This window comes from Thamnophis elegans, chromosome 4 (genome assembly GCF_009769535.1).
Source record: "Thamnophis elegans isolate rThaEle1 chromosome 4, rThaEle1.pri, whole genome shotgun sequence".
NCBI lineage: Eukaryota > Metazoa > Chordata > Lepidosauria > Squamata > Colubridae > Thamnophis > Thamnophis elegans.
In genome coordinates this window covers 57536441-57555743 of record NC_045544.1, presented here as the reverse complement: position 1 = coordinate 57555743, position 19303 = coordinate 57536441, and the positions used below count along the sequence as shown (strand labels likewise).

At 38.9% G+C, this 19303-nt stretch overlaps 1 protein-coding gene across 1 annotated transcript in view; it reads right to left on the bottom strand.

Moving 5' to 3' along the window:
- ARID1B (AT-rich interaction domain 1B) overlaps positions 1-19303 on the bottom strand; it is a 307767-nt gene that overhangs the window by 77157 nt on the left and 211307 nt on the right. The window contains 1 exon segment of the mRNA XM_032215107.1: positions 1534-1713. Within this exon segment, the coding sequence (XP_032070998.1) occupies positions 1534-1713 (180 nt within the window).

Genomic DNA, 19303 nt, shown 5'->3' with positions numbered 1-19303 from the left:
AAAAAAATCTGATGCAAAATGTGAAAACTACTGTTGAGTGTGGAAGATTAATAAGAATTTATTACAAAACTATTTTGTATCTTCTATGTATATAATCAACAGTTTTCAAAACAGGAATGGTTTTACAAAAAAAAAATCTTCTGGGAAAAAATGGTACTACATAAAGATTAAAATAGCAGTTTTAGTTCTACCTGATTTTTGTTTCTATGTCTGTCAAAGAAGCATTTTGTTTCTGGACCACAACCTGCTGTTGGGGTTACACTCCTGTCACTCTGGTGGATCCACTGGTTGGAGCAACTACAAGCTATCCGTGTCACAATTATCCATAATAACCATGGTGTAACTCCAGAGCAATGTCAAACAGCATGAAACGGACTTCTGAGGGCAGAGTCAGTATCAAACTGGAGATGCTGAGATCCTGAAAACACCTGTGGTAGATGCCAAACACCTGCACCAAATTATTCTTACATCTTACATCAAACCATAAACACTAGTTAAGAATAAGGAAAGAGGAAAGACTTATGAACTTGTTCTTTACCCATGTGCTGAGGTTCCCATGTGAGAGATACTTATGTTAGGTGACATTAAGATAGGCAGTTGCAACTATGATCACTTTTCCAATAAAAAGAGAGAGGAAAATATTCTGCCCCAACTCAGAGTATGCAAATTCTGGTGTATTTCCAATCGGCTTTTAATAAACAAAAGTTGGGGTAGTAAGTACATATTAGTATTTCTTTGTGTTAGCACTTTTAATAATGATATAGCAGGGGTGGAAATGAAAGGACATTCTCAAAAATACATTTTATTGCATTTTGCTAGAATTTTAAAGTGAAAAATGGAAAAGCTAAGCATGTTTTAAATAATTATTTTGCAACAGTCAAAAATAAAGTTAGAATATAAATATATATATATATATATATATATATATATATATATATATATATACATACATACATACATACACACACACACATACAGATACATACATACATACACACATACACACAAACATACATACATACATACATATATATATATACACACACATACATACATATATATATATGAGACCACCATCTTTGACATATGTAGCTCAACTTATGACCACAATTAAGTCCAAAGTTTTTGTTCCTAAGTGAGTCAGTTGTCAAGTGAATTTTGTCCCATTTTATGACCTTTGTTGCCACAGTTGTTAAGTGAATCACTGCAATTGTTGTTACTAACATACTTGTTAAGTGAATCTGGCTTCCCCTTTGACTTTGCTTGTCAAAAGGTCACAAAAGGTGTTCACATGACTCAGAGTCACTGCAAACATCATAAATAAGAATCAGTTGCCAAGCATCCGAATTTTAATCATGGAACCATGGGGATGCTACAATGGTTGTGAGTGTGAAAAACGGTCATAAGTCATTTGCTTCAGTGCCTTTGTAAGTTTGAACTGTCATTAAATGAACTGTTGTAAGTCGAGGAGACCTGTAACACATTTTTCAATAGAATAAGTCATAGAAAACTGATTAATGTTAATTATTTTACCTTGTGGCCCATACTGGCTCATCTGAGCTCCATAAGTACCACTTGAATTACTTTGTGGAAAGCTCCCGATTCCAGAATGCATTTGACCTCCAGGTGAAGGATGGGGTGACATAGAAGGTCCAGTCTGCTGAGATGCATATTGTGACAATTGAGGGTTTCTTTGAATGCTTGTCATAAAACCTAAAGTTAAATAGACATGATAGAGAGAAAAATTAGGGACCTCCCTATCATTAACTTAAATTAAGGTAAATATTGAATGTTGTTAGTACTTTTTTTTTGAATCTCATAACATTTGAGTTGAGAAGGAATTATATAGTATACTATATATATATATATATATATATATATATATATATATATATATATATATATATATATATATATATATATATATAGTTTAAATCTTGGAATTATACATGGCATTATAACTATAGCAGTAACGCTGTGGTTTGGACTTTATCACATCTACACAAATAAGACAATGTTATACAAAGATGATTAATAAATCTTAAAATAAAATTAGATGAGAAGACAGGAAATTCTAATTATACTTAATAACAATTTCTCAAACATACTTTTTGCAAATCCCGTCCAACCTATATGAGAAATATGACAGAATATGACACAATAGACATTCCTAAAATTTGTCTGGTATCCATTGTTCATCTTCTGCCTTTATAACCAAAAGGCTGCCATTATTGTCCTATTCTCTATTTTGGGAGTTGGGTCCACTGTTATTACCCCCCGCCCTCCCCCCAAAAAAACTGCTTTAGGAATGCTTAGGGCATGATTAAAGGGAGAATCTCAACCATATATTAACAATTCATATGGAGAAGATCATGGTTTTGCTACTTCCATATGAATTATTAATATGAATTTGAGTAGACCTTTGCATCATGTCACACCTACTAATTTTGCCTGCTTTTGTCCTCTACCATAATACAAGACCAGTGAATACCTCATTTCAAAAAATGATGCTTATCCCTGCTTTAAATGTAGTGCTAAAAACAAAAAACCAAAGTTCTTTGGTTAATGTTAAGACATACGAATATTAATTTTACATTTTAGTCAAATACTGTAATTTATCACAGAAAAATTATACAGAGAGTTCTCAACTCTGAAAATATTTTTGGACATTTGAGTTCATTCAATCAATCACCCATCAAATGCAATGCACACACGCACTCTGGTCTGACAGATTAAATAAGATATATTCCTGTGATATTTTTATATCACTTTTGACTGAGTTGATGCATGGTCGCTAGGAAAAAAAAATTGCATTTGGTCTGCTGTCTCCATCTCACTATTGGTTTTATTTATTACTGAATTTATACTTCTCTTTTCAGCCTATCTATAGCCTCAATGTGACTTACACAAATTTAACTGAAATGGACATTTAAAACCAACACCAGCACAATAGAATTGAAATAAATATCAATTAAAAGCTTAAGAAAAATGTCATGCTGCTGTGACTTTCCTAAATACAGGGAAAAAAGGAGTCAACCTTGGGGAGTGTATTCCACAGCCTAGAAGCATTATAGATGAAGCCAATGTTCCATGTACATGACAGATGAACCATGAAGGACAGGCACTATTCCAATAACAAGAGAAGGAAAAAGTGCTCCCAAACAGCTGATTCTGTAAAGTGCAATCCCACATCCCAAACTGATTCCATTCAAGCATTACCAATATTATATTGACTTCTTGGGAGTTAATGTCAGTTCCTTAATCTAGATCATCATTAGACTAGGCAACATTCAAGAAGATTGATTACTTTCTTGGGGCTGGTGACTGCGACATTGGTTGCCATCAGGATATTGATGTAATTGCATTCCAAAGCTTCAAATGAACACCATTAACTATTTCATTTAGACGTTAAGCACCATAGAAGACATCACATGCCTATAGTGTCCCAGCACCCTTTTTTAGGTAGGAACCATGCTCCCATGGATCTAGTGTCTTTAGATCCAAACCCACTAGTGTCTCAGAAAGATATCCTACTTGATAACATTAAAATTGCTGAGAGATCCTGGAAAGCTAGCTGGGTCATACTAACAAAATCTACATCAAGGTGTGACCAAAGCTGCTTCAGTATTGGCCACCACTTTCTCAATCACCATATCTAAGAAAATAATTATTTAAGAGTAGTAAGGCAGGACATTTTTTTTAAAAAATCAAGGAGACACTGAACAATTCCTTCAATGGCCACAGGGTCAAACTAAAACCTGGCCAATTTAAAGGCAAAGTCTGAGCAACCAGAAGATGGCCTTTAGCTCTCCATATATTATGTCGCTGTCCTGAAGAAATAAAAGCTGAAAAGCATTCCATATGAAGAGGATAAGCAGTTATCAAGGTTATCTAAAAAGGTACCCTATGATCTACATCAACAGTGGAAACTGCTGCAAATCTGATCAATTTCATTTGAAAAGCATGTAGAAAATTGTTTCAACATTTCTGGATTATATCCCCCAATATCTTGATGGATATGCCATACAGTGAGAAAAAGCATCACTACTCAGTTGAGTTATTGCAGACTCAACCGAGGTCAATAAATTTGCCCTGTTTAATTGCTGTGACTAGTGCTGTTTTCTTTTTTGGCTAAACCACTTAAAGCACCCCAACTCCATGTTTGATTTACTGTAATCCTTCCTGAAAATTCCTCCATTTGCATTTCCATCTGCATTATGGATTATGTTACATTTCTCCACTACAGCCATTTCCTTACTAATTTCATTACACTAATTTGTTAGTACATCAAGATGTGTCTTGAGTTCCGTTACAACTAGTTGTACTTAGAAGCATTAGTGTCAACTGTTAGGGCCTTCTCTGTATTCCACAAATTGGCCTGGTCTTCAATAGAACTGCTAACATCTATATAGGGGTATATGCTAATCTAAACAGCATAGACAGAATGTAAACTGTCTTTGAAAACGCTCCTCCACTATCAGATCATCAGTATAGAAGTTTTAATCCTAATCCTGCTTTGAGAAAACTATTTTTCATACATGTCTTAAACAAAACATGAGCACTTGGAGAATCAAGCTACGAAAGGAAAGTCATAGAAGTCACTAGAAGTATTGTGTCCAAAAGCAGGATTATCTTAATTAATGTTTCAGTTATATTGTGTTTTAATCCTAATAAAGAGTTAAATTTCACCAATATGTCACTCTCTCTGTATACATCAGTTGTTCATATATAACTTTTCCTAGAGCTCTGCTAATAAAGCAAAGTTCCCAGAGCTCTGAATTTATACATTTATAAAACAATGGGGGGAAAAACTATATGAGAAAGACATGGAAAATGGAAGTGAAAACATTCTGAATAATTAAGACTCCTAATATTTCACACAAACATTCCTTGCTAAGCAACACTATTTGCAAGAAAGTACTTGAATATAAAAAGCTATTTTGATCTGCCAACTACAGTCACAGTCCCTTACAAATATAATATTTTACATATTTCAGTGATAATTTTTGATTTACTACTGAATCTGTTGGCACCTAATGACAGTCCTTCTTGGACTAAGAAAATCAAACATGAGGCTGATAAATATATTCTAGTATGCACACTATTATTAAATGTACATTAATAGTAATCAAATCTGAACAATCCGGTGAATGAGAAGATACTGATAACAAACACATGAGGCTTCAACAACAATGAATTTTGATGCAAAAGGTCTAGTAGGCTTAAATGTTGAAAGCTTAACTATCATAGGACAAAAAGCAATTCTAAAAGCAAGTTCAGATGGATTGGCCGGTTGTGAAATACAAACATTCAAAAGAGTTTATCTCCTCAGAATATAAGGTACCTTAAATGATATTTATGGAAGACAGATTAGATCATTAGCAAAACACTATCTTTTAAACATTTGCATTAATAGAGCACTTGCCTCACTGGATAAGATACCGTAGAAGATATATTATAAAATCAATTGGAAAAGAATCCAAGAAGCAGTGGGAAAGGAAGGCAGGCGCTCTCTTAACTAAGTCCATAATAGTACACTATCAACCACTTCACAAAATGTCAAATTCTGAATTTTAAAACCAGGGAAGATGAGGCTATAAATGACTATGGGAAGAAAAACCAGGTCAATGCAAATCCTGACTCATCACTTTCACCTTACTGACACCTCTCCCTGCCCCCCCCCCCACCTTTGCTTTCCAGTTATTTTATTTTTGCTGGTACAGCAGCCACAGAAATTAAGGATTTTTGGCAAGCAATTTTATTAGCTAACATAAACTTCAAGCTGTTCTAGTGGGCATTTTTGGGTAGTAGTAAGCCAATAAAAATTCACTGGGCTACACTAACAAACTTTTTGTTCAGCACCCTGAACATTTAAATAACGATTGCTAAGATTTGCATCTTGCTGACACAGCTTTTTGCATAAATTCAACTAAAGATGCTTTAAAAATGCTTCTTTGGTGAAATAACTCTCACATAGCTTGTCATCTTTGCACATTTGTCTTCCACTGAAAAGGCTGCTTAGAATGCTAAATTTGTTGAGACTAGAGACGTTTGTTCTATGATATATTTTAAAATCCTCTATTTTAATTCTGTATTCGGTCTTTGTTTGTTTATTCATTCTTCTTCACAAACTGAATTCCTTTGGTGAAGGCAGAAAATAATGACCCAACTAAAGCTTTAGCCAAGGCCCCCTGGAGTTCCACCAGCTGTGCTATTAAGTTAAGTGGCTAAATCTTTCAACCAATTCTCTTTCTGATAGGACAAAAACCTCATCTACATACAGCAGCAATGATATTTAAATATATACCTCCTTTTTTATTTTCTTCCTGCCTAATCCTTAAAATTATCATATATCATTGATAAATTGGAATTGGAGGAAGGCTTAGATAGATCCCCCAGATGGTAGTTTGGGAAGAAAAATCCAAATTTTCCTCATACAAATCTTACTTAATGATGTTGAGTAAAATGTAAAGCAATGCACAAAGGGATTTATATTAAAATTATATTCTATGGCCTAAGTGCAGGACTTTATTTTTCTCACCACAGAACTGCATCTTGGATGGTGTCCAATGCTCAAATCAAGATTCTTCTGAATCCTGAGTCTGTCTTCTAAAGTGTTGTCAATTCTGCCCAGCTTGATGTTGTCTGCAAATTTGATGAGCTCCCCTGCTAGCCCCTTGCCTAAATCATTTATGAAATTTTGAAGTGTACTGGGCCTAAGACGAAGCCTTGGGGTACCCCAATGCATGCTTCCTCCCATGAAATTCAAGAAATAATGTCTTCTTTCTGTTACCAATTATGATTGCTTCTCTAATTATTTATAATTAGAAACAGAAGAGAATACATCTTTCCAAATTGGCAACTTTCTCCATTCAGAGCCTACTCCAAAGACATATGGCATTTCATTATACCCATGATAATACGTAGCTGAACTATGTGCTGTTGTGATGTCAGTGCCCATGTTTCAGAGTTTTAGATTGTATCAGTTTTATTGTTTACCTGGCCTAGGTACATTGTCATCACCAACAAACAAAACATCTGAAATATTATTTCTAGAAAACCAAAAGGGCAAGCAGTCAGTTTGAGTATCTTCCAACTTCCTAGCAACTATGCTAGAGAAGGATGAATGGATGCTTCCTTGCTAAGATCTGCCTAAATTAGAAAGAATAGTGAATCTATAGATAAAGGTAATTGAAAACAGTCAATCAAAAGTAAAATGCATAGTAAACTGCTTAATAATTTGCCAAAGAGTTGTGCAGAATTGTTTGGAAAATTGAAGTGGCTTATAAATTGAACAAACAAACAAACAAATAAACAATGCATATGGAATGGAAAGAATGGAGTCTTGCTCCCTCCTAAACCAAAACTCATTATGAGTAAAGAAATTTTTGCTGACTTTTGGAAGTCATGATTTTGATTGTACTTCTGTTTCCTCAGTGCCTGCTAGCTAAGATGGCAGATAAATTCTTGGCTCCTTTATATAATCATTAACTATGCCACATTTGTTTCTGCCTATCCAGAAAGACAGTAAGTTGAGTGAGAGAGATATTTATTCTGAATTCAAAATGAAGATAGATTAATGGACAAGACAGGTTCAAAGAAATTGAATTAGCAGGCTGCTGGCAGTAATTTGAATGCACAAATAATCTTGGGAACCAGAGAGTACAAGCGAAATGCAAGGATTCATCATGAAGACAGAAAAGGGTAAGAATTCAAGGAAGGGAGAAGAAAGGAAGGAATCTAAAAGTTTCTGGAGGAGAGGAAGAGTATGTTAAAAGATAAAATCCAGCTATGTCACAAACAGATTTAAATAAAGATCAACTCTGAGTATCTTTTGAACATACTGAGAAACCCAGGGGAGAAAAATCATGTGAAAAATGAGGGCTTCCACATGCATTGCCAATGAACTCAGTTGGGAGTGTGTGATAAGAATTCTGAATAGTAATTTTGAAAGTGGATGACAAGAAAAAGGAAAAATAACATTTTGTGTTCCGTGAATAATTATTAAATCTATCTAGGCAGCATTGAAATGTATACAAAATGAGCTCATTTCCTAGAGTAACAGTTTGGAACTCTCCCTCCCCACCCCACCCCACCCCACCAAAGCTAATCTTGCACTGAGAAAAAAAATAGGATACTACACTTTGGAATGTTGTTGTCGTCCTTAGAATGCAAATAATGTGCTAAGACTTTACAGTGTGAGGGACATTACCTGAGAATCTTCAGATATGTCCAGCATTAATAGGAACAATGAAGATGATCTCATCAAATTTAAGGAAATGAGCAAAGCATCCAAAGAAGCCATGTTTTTGGAACACATGAGGGAGTTATCTGCTTTATGCCAACCCAGATCACCTTAGAATTATTTACATTAAGTAACAACACCTTTTCAGAATTTTTGCCTGAGGTTTTCTCCAAACTCTACTTTAGAAAAGACCAGGGTCTGAATTAGGAGACCTTTGAAAACAAATTATGTGCTATAATATTAAGTTACAGTTTCACAGTAGCACTTTCTGAAATAATTATCCTGAGTACAAAAAGCTCAACAAGACCAACAGACTGCTAAGAAACAAACAGACATTTTTCAACAAAAAATGATTCTGATTTGTTTCTCATTAAAGTCTGGGGCTGATTTTTCCATTGAGATGACTTTTTGTTAGCAATTGTACTAACGCATAGCATAAGCCATTGTTCCTCTTTCTAAACAACAATAACACGTGGCACGACATAACAGCGAACGTCAAAAGCGCGCCGACAACACCGCGGCACTAAAACCGCGATGTCAAAAGCACGCCAACAACAGCGCGCTGACAGAAGCGCGATTTAACTTAAGGTAAGGTTTAGGGTTAGGTTTAGGGTAGGTTTAGCGTTAGGTTTAGGGTTATTTTTAGGGTTATGTTACAGCGCGCTTCTGTCGGCGCGCTGTTGTCGGCGCGCTGTTGTCGCGCGGTTTTGACGGTGCGGTTTTGTCACCGCGCTTTAGTCACACGCGCTTTAGTCTACTGTGGTTTTGTGGTGGAACCCAATAACAAAGATTCGATTTTAGTTTTTTATTCTGTCCATACGATTATTTAGTTCAAACGTGTCTTCTTCCTCCAAGCAACTGATTAAAATGCTGCCTTTTATCTTTGCATACACTCTGACCATTCATTTCTTTCTGCATATAAGCTTTTTTCTTCTTCTATACATTTAGTAATTAATCAATTGGATTTCCATATGAAGTTGGTTGAGGACTTGAAGCTGACACCTATCGGGTTCTGAAACTGGCACTGAGATTCTCCAAGAATAGAGCTAGTTTGGTACTCTAACATCTCTTTTTAAAAAAGGCAGCAGCAAAAGAAAACTTTTGTCCTTGACAAACATTGGGTGTAACCAAATCAAAAATTAGCATGGTGACACCCTAAACAAGTGAATGAATTCTCAATACCACATGTCTCTAAATCCTTGAGAGGTTAAGAATCAAAATTAAACTGGAAGATACTAGCAGAATACAACTGCTTTACAATGTTGATCATGATGACTGTCCTCATCTCCCTTAATTTGTGAAGCATTTGTTCTACTCTTTTCAAAATATTCTAATTTACTACATGTGATCTTGTCCTTGAGAGCCCCTTAAGCTTTATGAAGAATTTCAAATAAATTCTCCCATACCCTATAAAACTCTATTACTAGAGGTACTTTTTATAACTGAGAACAGTTATACAGAAAATATCATATTTATATAAATTGTCTTTTTATTTATTTATTAAATTTATAGGCCGCCCAATCCCGGAGGACTCCGGGCGGCTTACAAAGAAAGAAGAAAAAGAAAAGCAAAATAAAACAATAGTTTAAAAATTCACAACACGCATACACTCTAATCGGGGCTGGACCTTGACAATAAGGTCAACAGCCCCAGGCCTGGCGGAACAGCCAGGTTTTAACAGCTTTCCTGAAGGCCATGAGAGTGGATAAGGTCCGGACCTCTGGGGGTAGCTGATTCCACAAGGTCGGAGCAACCACAGAGAAGGCTCTCCTCCAGGGGCCTGCCAGCCGACATTGTCCGGCTGACGGCATCTGAAGGAGGCTGGTGGGATCTTATCGGCCGTTGGGAGGTGTGTGGCAGTAGACGGTCTCGCAGATACGTTGGTCCTAAGCCATGTAGGGCTTTAAAGGTAATAACCAACACCTTGAATTGCGTCCGGAGACCAATTGGCAGCCAGTGCAGTTCGCGGAGGACAGGTGTAATATGGGTGTATCTCGGTACACCCAATATCACTCACGCGGCTGCATTCTGGACTAGCTGTAGTTTCCGAACGCTTTTCAAGGGTAGCCCCATGTAGAGCGCATTGCAATAATCCAGGCTTGAGGTGACAAGGGCATGAGTGACCATTTGAAGTGCCCCCCAGTCCAAGTAGGGCTGCAATTGGTGTACCAGGCGAACCTGGGCAAAAGCCCCCCTGGTCACAGCCGACAGATGGTGTTCCAGTGTCAGCTGCGAATCCAGGAGGACCCCCAAATTGCGGGCCCTCTCTGAGGGGTGTAAGTTTTCACCCCCCAGGATCAAGGACGGACTGTCTGAACTGTCCTTCGGGGGCAACATCCAAAGCCACTCGGTCTTATCGGGATTGAGTACCAATTTGTTCATCCCCATCCAGATCCTGACAGCTTTCAGACATCGGCACATCACGTCCGCCGCTACACTGAGCTGGCACGGGGCAGATAGATATAATTGTGTATCATCTGCATATTGATGGTACTTTATCCCGTGCCGTCGTATGATCTCACCCAGCGGCTTCATGTAGATGTTGAATAGGAGGGGGGACAGAACCAAACGCTGCGGCAGCCCACATTTGAGGGGCCTAGGGGTCGACCTCTGTCCTCCGACCAACACCGACTGCGACCTGCCGGAGAGGTAAGAGGAGAACCACCGTAAAACGGTGCCTCTCACTCCCATCTCCTCCAGACGTCACAGAAGGATACCATGGTCGATGGTATCGAAAGCCACTGAGAGGTCAAGAAGCACCAGGATAGAGGAATGCCCTCTATCCCTAGCCCACCAGAGATCATTGATCAGTGCGACCAAAGCGGTTTCCGTGCTGTACCCAGGCCTGAAACCAGACTGAAAGGAATCCAGATAATCCGCTTCATTCAAGGTCCGTCGGAGTTGAAGCGCCACCACCTTCTCAACAACCTTCCCCAGAAAAGGAAGGTTGGAAACAGGACGGTAGTTTTTCAGGACGGCTGGATCCAGGGAAGGCTTCTTGAGGAGGGGGTCTCACCACCGCTTCCTTTAGGGGTTGCGGGAAAGACCCCTCCTGCAAAGATGCATTGATAATCACCTGGAGCCAGCCTCGTGTCACCTCCCTGCCGGTCAAGACCAGCCAGGAGGGGCATGGGTCCAGATGGAGGCGCTCATCGCTCCCATGGCCTTGTCCACTTCCTCAGGGGTGAAAAATTCGAACTCATCCCAGGAAATCCGACTTAGACTTACCCTCGGCATCTCGGCTGGTATTGCCCAAGCGGAGTCAAGGTCTGTCCGAAACTGAGTGATTTTATCTGACAGAAACTGAACAAATTCCTCAGCTCTTCCCTGCAGGGGTTCCCCCACCCCCTCACCTTTCAGGAGGGAGTGGGTCACCCTGAACAGGGCGACTGGGTGGGATTCTGTGGATGCAATAAGAGTGGAAAAATGCATGCATTTTGCCGCCCGTATCGCCACTAGGAAGTCCTAATAAAGACTCTTAGTAGTGTTCGATCAGATTCAGAGTTACTAGTCCTCCAACGTCGCTCTAGGCGTCTCTTTTGGCGCTTCATCTCCCGGAGTTCCTCAGCAAACCAAGGTGCCCTCCTGGATCCACTGCCACGGAGAGGCCTGAAAGGCGCAATCCGATCCAGTGCCTCAGTCGCCGCAGCATTCCAGGCAGCGACTAAGGATTCGGTCGGATTGCGAGCAAGGGAGTCATGTATCTCTCCAAGCTCCCTCTGAAATCCCATCGGGTCCATCAGGCGCCTGGGGCGGAACCACTTAATCGGTTCTACCTCCCTGCAGTGGGGGAGTAGTGTCCTGAAGTCAAGCCTCAGCAAGGAGTGATCCGACCATGACAGGGGCGAGGTCTCTATTCCCCTTAATTCCAGATCACGTCTCCACTGCCCCGAGAGAAATACGAGGTCGAGTTTGTGTCCCGCTCTATGAGTTGGACCCTGAACTACTTGGGTCAAGTCCATGGTTGTCATGGAAGCTATGAACTCCTGTGCCCCCTCAGAGTGTTCGCCAAGAGATGGTAGATTAAAGTCCCCCAGCACCATTAGCCTGGGGAACTCTACCGCCAACCCGGCTACTGCCTCTAGTAGCACAGGCAGGCCTGTCATGACGCAGCTGGGAGGTAGGTACGTCAAGAACAAGCCCACTTGAACCCCTAGGTCCAACTTCAAGAGAAGAGACTCACATCCCACAATCTCCGGGGCAGGGATCCTGCGAGGAACTAACGACTCCCGGACGACCATTGCTACTCCCCCACCCCTTCACTGGTGTCGTGGTTGGTGGAGCACATGGAACCCATTTGGGCACATCACTGAGAGGGGGACTCCTCCCTCTTGGCCCAGCCAGGTTTCAGTTATACATGCCAGGTCTGCCCCCTCGTCTAATATTAAGTCCTGGACGAGGGGAGCCTTATTCACATCAGACCTGGCATTTAGCAGCAGCAACCTGAGACCAGGGCCCTGATCTCCTCTGCCACCAGGTTCTTGAGGTGAGCCTGAGGGGCCGGAACAAGGAATTGCTGTAATGTAGCGAGTCCTTCTTCCCCGGTAATGGCTAGCCTTACAGCTCCCATCATATCTGCCCCTCCCAGTCGTAACCGAAATGCTCCAACCCTCTCCCCCACCCGTAGACACCCCCTCTCCCATGGCCCCCATTCTTCCCAGCAGGCCACACACACCATTCATTCTAGGGCAAGGGGCGGATCCGGGCCCCCATCCACTTCTTTTTGAGTTATCAACCTACTTAAAAATCCACCTTGCTTCTCAGAGTGGAATATTTGATAAAAAAGGGCCTTTTTCCTAATTGTCCCAAAGCTGCTGAATTAATAATCTTTAGAAACTTCAATTGATCCACTCAATTGACTGCTACATGATCACTGCACAAATGATTATATGAATCTAGAGCATTTGGATAACATCTATATAGTGGAAATTGCTTCTGTCTCATAGCAGATTAGTGGTAAACAAAGATACATTGCATACATTTGCATATAATTACTTTGTTCCTTTCCCTGTTCAAATAAACCAGAAAAAGAAGACAGCAAAGTGCAATTTTGCATAGTGTCAGCAAATTGGGAACCTTGCTGGAGATCTTTCAAATAAACCAGATTTAAAAGCAAGGTTTAAAATGTTACTGTACTTCTGATTTGGATTTAAAAAAAACACTCAAAGAACATAAAACCAGAAAGTAACTGTATACAAATACAAAATAACAGTGTGAATAGATTTATTATGCAGCAGATCAGTTGTAAATCCTCTTCAGAAGAAAAACGGGATAGAATATCCTTTTATGATCAAAAACAGTCCTACTAAAAAGTGCTTTTTGAATTGCAGTTTGATTAGGATTTTTATTCCTTTGCATCTGACTTAGAGATGGCAAACAGATGTTAGGAAAAAGAGACTTTTTATCAAATGTCAGTGCTAAATGACGATGGAGTCCTGAGTGGGGAATGTGAGAGAAAAGTTCCTTAAATTATACACATAACTTCCATAAGGATACATTTATTAATATTGCATTAAATGAAAATAAATGGATGCTGAAGTGACAGGATATAGATATTATAAGAAAATGAAAAGGAGTAAGTAAATCAAGAACATGAAGCAATAGAAATTCAGTTTGTTATTGTGCATCCAAAAAATTAATAAATAAAAACCCAAACATAAAAACATCAAAATTCCAGAGTGCATCCTTTCTGTTTTTGCTTCCTTCTGAATAATAATCTCCACTCTACTGAAATTTACTACATTGCAACTCTTAATAAATATCATGTCTTTGAAGATTTAAAATTAAATAAGAGCTTGATTTTGAGTTAATGCTTACATGCAGGTGTGTCAAAGGTTTCCTTTGACAACACCTGGATTCTATAAGGCTCCAATTTGTTACCCACTGCGATTCTTTGCATTCCACTTGTTTCTTTTCAAACATGCTTATATATCTCTTTCCTTCCTGCTCCTCCCCCTGCAAAAACCATAGGGTGTGGGGGAGAGAAAGATGAAACACTAACACTAGCATACAGCACATAAATGAGGGGAAGGAAAAAAGAAAGACAGAACCCAGAGGAAGAAGAATGTAAAATGAGCTCTTGGCAAAGGATGGTGAATGTGAGCTTTTGTCAGAAACTGTCATGATGGGTACCTTCCGTGCAGATCTTTCAGGCACAGAATGGTGCCATGAAACTGCCTCCAGCTATGGAATACATTTTCCAGCGTATCACAGCATCTGAAATGGCATCAGATCTAGTTGCATTCCATGTCCAAATAAGGGGGGGGGGGAGGTTCTCAGTAGTCCTATTTTAGCACATCTCAAGGACTAATTAAATCCTCATTACTTTCTTCTAATTATTCCAGAGCTTTGGGATTTTCTGAGGAAATCTCTGATGATGCATCAGATGAAAAGGGTTAAATAACCTGTGTTGATTTTGAAACTCCAGACCTTTAGTGTATCATCAACATTATCATGAATATTTAACTATGTACTGCTGCGAAAATTATAAAGAGAAAACAATTAAAAGGTTTTTTTAATTAATCCTGACCCATATATATTTTCCTTAATAAATAAAGGCTTATAAAGCACCCTCTTCATGAAAATGTATGCCAGAGTAACAGCATGAGACCATTTAAAGTTTGCATTAGATTCTGTATTTTTAGCTGTTCCCAATGTACTATTTTAATCCAAGCATGATGAAAGAAGGCATACTTATTTCAAACCAAGAACACCAAGGGTGCCAAACAAATGGGTTTTGCGGGAGTTCTCCAACAATATATGGATATAGTTAATCACTTTTCATTAATCCTTTAATAAAACATCAGTTTTATATTTTATTTTTTATTGAGAAATTATCCCTTTTTTTAACCTGTACAAAAAAATTGAAAGAGTATTTAACTTTTATGTTCTGGCAATATCTAGAATACAAAAGATTCATAATTAATCCCTAATTTGTGTCCATTTACCTTGCATATATCTGGTGTGTGTGTGTGTGTGTGTGTGTGTGTGTGTGTACTTTTATTTTGTTTATTTAGTTTATTGTTTAAATTATTATAGCTGCTTTAATTCCAATGGATTCTGAGCATCGTACAAAACCAAAAAATCTATAAAACAGATAAAACATAACTCCACATAGACAACCCAGATTAAAAAAATATAGAAACAACAAAGATGAAACAAAAATAGCAAAACCCTTCCCTCCCCCACCACATCATCCCCAAGTCTAGGAGAGGGGGCACTGTCCTTATCTCTAGGATGCTATTCCAGAGGGTGGGTGTTGTGACAAATAATACATACATACCAGGGGTCCTGCCAGGCTTTACTGCCGGTTTTGCCCAGCTTTACTTTGCGCACGCATGTACAGTTAAATTAAAATTGTTCTGCACATGCGCAGAACTAAAAAACAAGATGGCAGCAGCGTCAGCAATGAGGGAACCAGTTCAGGGGGGTGGCAGGCCTGGGTCACTGCCAGTTCCAGTGACCCAGGCTGCAATACCAATACCGGTTCGGCTGAAATGGTACATACGAAATGGTACCACTGATACATCCTTGGTTCCACAAAATGATGTTTAATAGAAGGAAAGAAACTGAAGCACACCCACCACTCTGCCATAATGTACTAGGTGGGAGAAAACTCTTGGAGATAGTCAGTCCCTCAGATATCCAGCCCAAATGTAATACAAGACTTTATAGGTAATAACCAGCATCTTGAACTACACTTAGAAGCCAACTGGTAACCAATACAGCTTACAGAGCAATGGTAACATATAGACAGACAGGTACCTATTAATACTTGCGCCACTGTATTTTGAACCAGCTTCTTATGTTAAGTGAATCTGTTCTTCTGAATGGGTTGCTGTTTGACATAAACCAGCCCAAAACACTGGAAAGCATGGTCATGTGACCATGGGATATTAAAATCAGTCATAAATGTGAGCCAGTTGCCAAGGTCCAGAAAGCAATAACTGTAGGAGGAGCACCACTTTGAGGACAGATCTTAAGTAGCTTTTTAAAAAGTTAAATGACCGGGTTGTAAATCAAGGAATACTTTATATTATTTTAAACATGTTTTTCATTACACTGTCATTATGAGTTTAAAAAATAATGTAACGTTGTATACAAACTTTAATATAGATATAAGAAAATACATTTTTTTTCTATTTCTCCTGTAGTTCAAGTAACAAATCACTCCCCCAAAATTGCTGTCTCTACAAATATTTTGAAGTAACCTTTATACTCTAACCTAGCAATAGAGCAATAAGTAATTCCTTCTACTCTCCTTTCTTGCTTTGCCCTTCCTTTTGTGTTTAAGGCTGATAATATCTTCTACTTCTGCTGAGGTCTAGTGATGATTCCTATTGGGGGAAACCAGACTCATTTTTAATGGACCACAGCTCCTCAACTTCAGCAGGGTGACAGCCTGAAAAGGTGTAAATGGGAGAAAAGACACATGCATTTTTGCTGTGATGTATCTAACTTCCTCTAAATTCCATCAGGGAAAGAGAATAGCAGCTATCTTAGCCCTGCATGCTTCGGGTGTCCAAGCTGGGCCTTCAGTCTTAAATAGCAAAGAAAGCTTTTGTGGTCTATTGGAAGACTGGCCTGAGCACAAAGACTAAGCTTAGAATTGCCTAAGTTGCAGAATGAGTGAAACCAGGCCGGTAGGCAGAAACAGGATACAGATAAGCATGACAGAAACTCCCCCCACCTCCACTGTACTAATTAGGATAAACATCAGATGTCAGCAAAGAGCTACAGATAAGTCTAACTCTCTGCAAAAACCTAATGCATGTCCACATTTTTGCTACTCTAATTTAGTAGCTCCAGGACTGATCTACTTTGTTAATGCTGCTCGATCTTTGCTTCCCAGCTCGATCTTTGCTTCCCAGAGATGAATTCCTATACACACTGCAATGGTAATAGACAGCAAAGGAATTGTGAAGTAACCAGTCTAATCAAGTTTCTTACCGATCAAGTGTAGGCAGCATCTGTATCATACACACACACACACACACACACACACACACACACACACACACACACACACACACTATGATATAAAATATTTGTGGCAAAGCACTCTGTTAGAATCTGATGCATTATTTTAAAGTTTAGAAACATGAACTATTCAACTGAAAATAACAACATAAAATTAGCTTCCTTGGGTTAAAAATAATTGTGATTTATCTTCTATTTATTTTCAAGATTTATAGGACTTCCCAGCTCAAATGATGTAATTCTGAGTGGTGTACAGCATAAAAATAATAAATAAAAAGGGAACATATCATCATATACCAATAAGCACAATACATAAATACAAAATACAACATAGTGATTAGTACATGACAAAACAATCAAAGGGGGACTCTTACTTAATCGATCCCTAATGTCTGTGTTAGAGTTGGGCCTTAATGGTTTTCTTAAAAGTGAGAAGATTTGGGGCTAGTCATATGTTGGCCATGTCAAGAATGCTTACAACAGCAAAGAAAATCTCATAAACTACTCAGCTAACAGAGCACTGAGATATTTTAAATCAATGCATAATGCTCTTTTATTCATTCTTTCAACACGGAAAGAAAATATGGCACATTTGCTAGAAGGAACACAAACACTGCCAGAAATTGGAGGGTCCTTTAGTATTTTCACTTCGAAATGTTTGAATCAGTAAGTGAAATGTTTAAATGACTGCTACGGAGCCCTGCAGTTTAGTTATTTTTAACAGGAAAAATTTTCTACTTGAGTTTTATCAATGTATGACAAACACCTTTCCTTTGAATACCATACTGGTACTTTCCCTCAGTTTTAAGTTCAGTAGAAAAAGGTTCAAGCAAGTTTTCCATTTTAAAGAAGTCTCTAATCAATGGTAGGGCACAAAAGGGAGCCCAGACATGTTTATGTGTACAATGCTCAGAACTAACAAAAGCTTTGGATAAATGTGTTGGCAAATCAATGTAACTTCACTGGTTACAAATGTTGTTTTTGTGGCATGAAACAAATGGGCATTTTAAACAAGTTAGGTCACAAAAGATCAGCCATAGCATGGAAAGGGATTCAATAAATATTCTGAATAAAAAAAAGCCAGCTCTCTTGATGATAAACATCAGGATAATGCATTGGAAACAAAATGGCAGTAAACTTGTGCCAGAAGAGCAATTTGAAGATTAAGGTTAAAATTTTCAAAGTGCAGGTTATGATAAATTATTCATAAAAACAGCATTTCTGTTTGGCCCTGTAACTCAAGAGTTGGATGCTATTCTCTGCTGCAGTTCATCAGGCTGTCAGTCAGTGAAGATGCTGGTGTTCAATCAATAATTTCAGCTGGAAGCATCCCCAAAACAGAAAAAAGCACAGCATGAAGGATCATGGAGCACAGGACCTACCACTCTGTGCAAATCTCCACCACCCCCTCCCTGTGTTAAGACTTACATAGTTCTTTGCCCTAGTTTAAGTGGCCACAAATGTCCTGGCAGGCAGTGGACTTGGAACTTCTTGCACAGGTGCTTGGAATTTTTCAGGTTGTGATAGGCAAATCTGGAAACTGACAACTTGATTTTGGGTATAATTTTCAAACTTGTTCTAATGGGCGCAAACATGGGCTCAAAACTGTTGGTTCTCTCCAGTGAATCATAAGAGTATGGCAAAAACTTTGTTCACATTCAATGAAACAATACAACATCATGGACACACACACACACACACACACACACACACACACACACTCTACATCAATTGCATTTTCAGCTATCAAAGTAATGTCATCAGAATAACAGAGATTTATTGATCGGTTGGGTTTTTTTGCCTTAAAACAATGCCTTGCTGGAGCTAAGGGACCACCTGCAAACTACTCAGTAAGAAAAAAAGTTTTTGTCCTCTCCAGCCCCCAGGAACACTCTGCAGGTTTTAGCAGGCCTAGGGGAAGAAAAAAATCCCCCCATTTTTGCAAAAATGGAGGCATTTTTCTCTTCTCCCAGCCCTGCTGAAGCCTGCAGAGTTCTTCTGGAGGCTGGGAGAAGGGAAAAACGCCACTGCCTACCCCTCACTCAACCTGCTGCTCAACCTCCCTCCTGCCTTCACCCA